General features: G+C 43.7%; 2 protein-coding genes across 2 annotated transcripts in view; one reads left to right on the top strand and one right to left on the bottom strand.

The window, feature by feature from the left end:
* Positions 1 to 131, top strand: part of LOC135114422 (uncharacterized) — a 1,413-nt gene extending 1,282 nt beyond the window's left edge. Inside the window, exon 1 of the mRNA XM_064030326.1 lies at positions 1 to 131. This exon is cut by the window's left edge and continues 1,282 nt beyond it. Coding sequence (XP_063886396.1) covers positions 1 to 131 — 131 coding nt within the window.
* Positions 132 to 1,262: 1,131 nt separating this feature from the next.
* LOC135114423 (uncharacterized) lies at positions 1,263 to 2,429 on the bottom strand. Its single transcript, XM_064030327.1, has one exon. It carries the CDS (start codon positions 2,427 to 2,429, stop codon positions 1,263 to 1,265), a length of 1,167 nt encoding a protein of 388 aa, XP_063886397.1.
* Positions 2,430 to 3,633: the final 1,204 nt, after the last annotated feature.

Consider the following 3,633-nt stretch of genomic DNA (forward strand, 5'->3'; position numbering starts at 1 on the left):
AGACCCTGCAGCACACAAGTACGACCACCAAACTCCAGGGCCAGAAGACGAAATCGCCGGCGAAAAAGGCCATAATGTCCCCCATGATCGAGACGCCGAAGGGCTACGAGGCGGAGGATAGCGACGAGTAAATGTAAACAAAATAAAAATGTATTGCATATAAAAATATGTTAAAATGTATGAAATAAATATGAAAAAACAACTATATTTTTTCCCTTTTCATTTATAATATAAGTATGGATATAAAATAATAACTGGTAAAAGGAGACATTAAAAACACTTTTTTAATGTTTCCTTTTACCAGTAAAAAAAAATTATAAACTACAAACTGAATATAAATAATTGGGACATAAATGGTAAAAGAGAAAAAAAATATACTAAAACTTGGGAAGTTAAGAAATGGATTGAAAATTGAGGATTTGAAATGATAACAGATAAAAGGGAATAATGAAGAGTTGGTAATGAAGAACTTGGAAAATAATAACTGAATATATAAATAAGGTATTGAAATAATAACTGGTAAAAGGTAAAACACTTGGAAAATTAAATCAGAGAATCACACATGGAAAAGGTACTGTCCCCATAATATATATATATATATATATATATATATATATATATATATATATATATATATATATATATATATATATATATATATATATATATATATATATATATATATATATATATATATATATATATATATATATATATATATATATATATATATATATATATATGAACATTTTATAGCTTTGATATATCCATCAAGTATAGATTTTATTTCAATGTCGTAAATATGAAAAATTCTTTGCTAAAATTTTAATCTTATAACCAGACGATCTTAACAATTTTAGACCAAAGTCTTATGTAATTGATAAATGAAGGTGTTTAATTATCCAGATTTGCCTATTACTTAATAAGTTAATAATTTTTGTAAACATTAAATTCATATTTAAAATTTTTTTTTAACATATATTCTATTTTACTCTTATTTCCTTTCCCATTCCCTCCCACCCAAATATGATATTCCTATAATGTATATAGTTTATATTTTGGGGTATAATTCAAAGTCAAGGAAGCTTAATCGGTTTCTTTATTATCAAATACACAGATAACATTTATTAACACAGCTTATATATATATATATATATATATATATATATATATATATATATATATATATATATATATATATATATATATATATATATATATATATATATATATATATATATATATATTATTTATTTATTTAATTATTGCTCCATCCTTTGTTCGTCTGCTGGTCGTCCTCTTGGATATACCATCCTTTCTTGCCAGGGAACTGCGCCTGCTTCTGATGCATAGTACAAAGCCAGGTAGTCTCGGACGACCTTTGCTTCTCTCGTTGGATTTGTTCCCCGTCGAGTTTGGAGGCGTTGCATCAGATTTGGTATGTTCCTCCACGATCCATCAATCACGTTATGGTCACCATCTTCGCAGTCGACTTCTTGGGGATGAAAATTTGAGTAGCGGTCCAATATCAGGTTGTGCATCACACACCCACACATGGTGACAATTTTGACAACTGCAGGTCGTTGTAGCATGGTAGTGCCGAAGACTCTAAATCGTGACTGCAGGAGACCGAAAGCATTTTCCACCACACGACGGGCGCGAGACAACCTGTAGCTGAAGATTTTTTCTTCGTATACCTGGGATTGATGTGAGTAAGGTTTCATAAGCCAGGTCTTGAGGGCGAAGGCATCATCAGCAACAATGTGGAATGGGATTGGCGTGTCGTTACTCGGCAGGAAGCTGTGCTCTGGAAATCCCACTCGTTTCTGCGCGATGGCATCGTGAAGGGTGCACTTGAACCAAGTTCCTCCATCACCAGCACTTCCTTCAGCACCTACTTCGACGTACAGGAACTTGTAGTTTGCATCTGCGACGGCCATGAGGACAATGCTGTGGAACTTCTTGTAATTGAAGAACAGTGATCCTGCATGCCAGGGCTTCTTCACTCGAACATGCTTGCCATCCAGACCACCTCCACACTTGTGATAGTTCCACCTCTTTGAGAATCCTTCGGCAACTTGATTCCATTCTTCTGGAGTTCTTGGGCACTTGAGCACCTCAGGTTTGTATATGTCAATTATGGCCTGGCAGACTTTAGGTACGAATCTACAGATGGCGGTTTTGGAGACCCTGAAGCTGTATTGCAGACTCGTATATGAATCGCCGGATGCCAGGAATCGGAGGGTGACAGCCAACTTCAACCCCACTGACAGGGGCTCTCTCATTCTGGTGGCTTTTTTGGCGAGGATTGGAGTAAGCCGGTCCACCATCTCTCCGAAAAGTTCAGGTTTGATGCGGAGGAAGTTCTTGTAGCCCTTGGTGTCTTCTCGGTTGAGCTCCTGCAGCAGGTGGTGAAAATCGCCATGCATCGATCGTCTCGTAAGCCATTCACGGCACCATATTGTTCTGGGTCTTCTTGCTCGTGGCTGGGGTGGCACGGGAGGTTGCTGTAGACGTCTTCTTCGCAGCAGCAATGCAGCAGCCACCATCAGGATTCCTGCCATCAGTACTTGAGCCTCTTGTCTGTAGTTTTCTTCCTCCATCTTCCCTGCTTGCCAGTCTAGCTTTGAGTGACTTGATCATCATTCCCCACCCTTTATATACCGCTTGGGAGGCGCTGCAAATATTGGACGCATCCTCACAACACCCCGTGACATATCGTGACAGTGCATCGGCAACAACCTCGTAATTAATTAAAATGCCTGTGCGACCCCTCAAAACGGGTCGTCGGGTTGGGCCACACCTCGTGTGCACGTCGCGATGACCTCGTGCCCACGTCGTGATCACCTCGTGTCACGTCTCGCAACACCTCGTGCCCAGATCGGGCTCACCTCGTGCCACATCGCTACACCCTTGCGCGCAATGTACCCGACGTCTCTGTTTCTGTACTGTTTCTACTCGCGGTGTGGCGCGCACTCACCTCGTGCCACGTCGTGCCCAAAAAGTGCGCGTGTGGCAACCTACCTTTCCACTCCAGCTACAGGAGCGGGTGGAGCGCAGCTGGACACCAAACCGACCACCTGTCAAGGGCGTGAGGCCCCGCCAGATAGGGCATCACGTCTCGCGAGCAGAAGGGGAGCGCGGGACCCCACGGCGCTTTCACACAACCACGGCACAAGGGCGGCGCACCTCTCCCGGCAGGAAACGCTTCCACTCCAGCTGGGGGAGCCGTGGGGAAAGCGCTGGACCCCACGACGCGTTAACACAAACACGGCACAAGGGCGGCGCGCCTCTCCCGGCAGGAGACGCTTCCACTCCAGCTGGGGGAGGCGGGGGAGCGGAGCGGACCAACAAACCGACTACGTGTCAAGGGCGTGAGGCCCCGCTAGAAGGGGAATCACGTCTCGCGAGCGGAGGGAGAACGCGGGACCCCACGGCGCTTTAACACAACCACGGCACAAGGGCGGCGCGCGTCTCACGGCAGGAGATGCTTCCACTCCAGCTGGGGGAGCCGGGGGAGCGGAGCGGAGACACAAAACGATCACGTGTCAAGGTTGTGAGGTCCCGCCAGAAGGGGAATCACGTCTCACGAGCGGAGGGAGAGTGCGGGACCCCACGGCGCTTTAAAACAAC

This window comes from Scylla paramamosain, chromosome 27 (genome assembly GCF_035594125.1).
Source record: "Scylla paramamosain isolate STU-SP2022 chromosome 27, ASM3559412v1, whole genome shotgun sequence".
Lineage (NCBI taxonomy): Eukaryota > Metazoa > Arthropoda > Malacostraca > Decapoda > Portunidae > Scylla > Scylla paramamosain.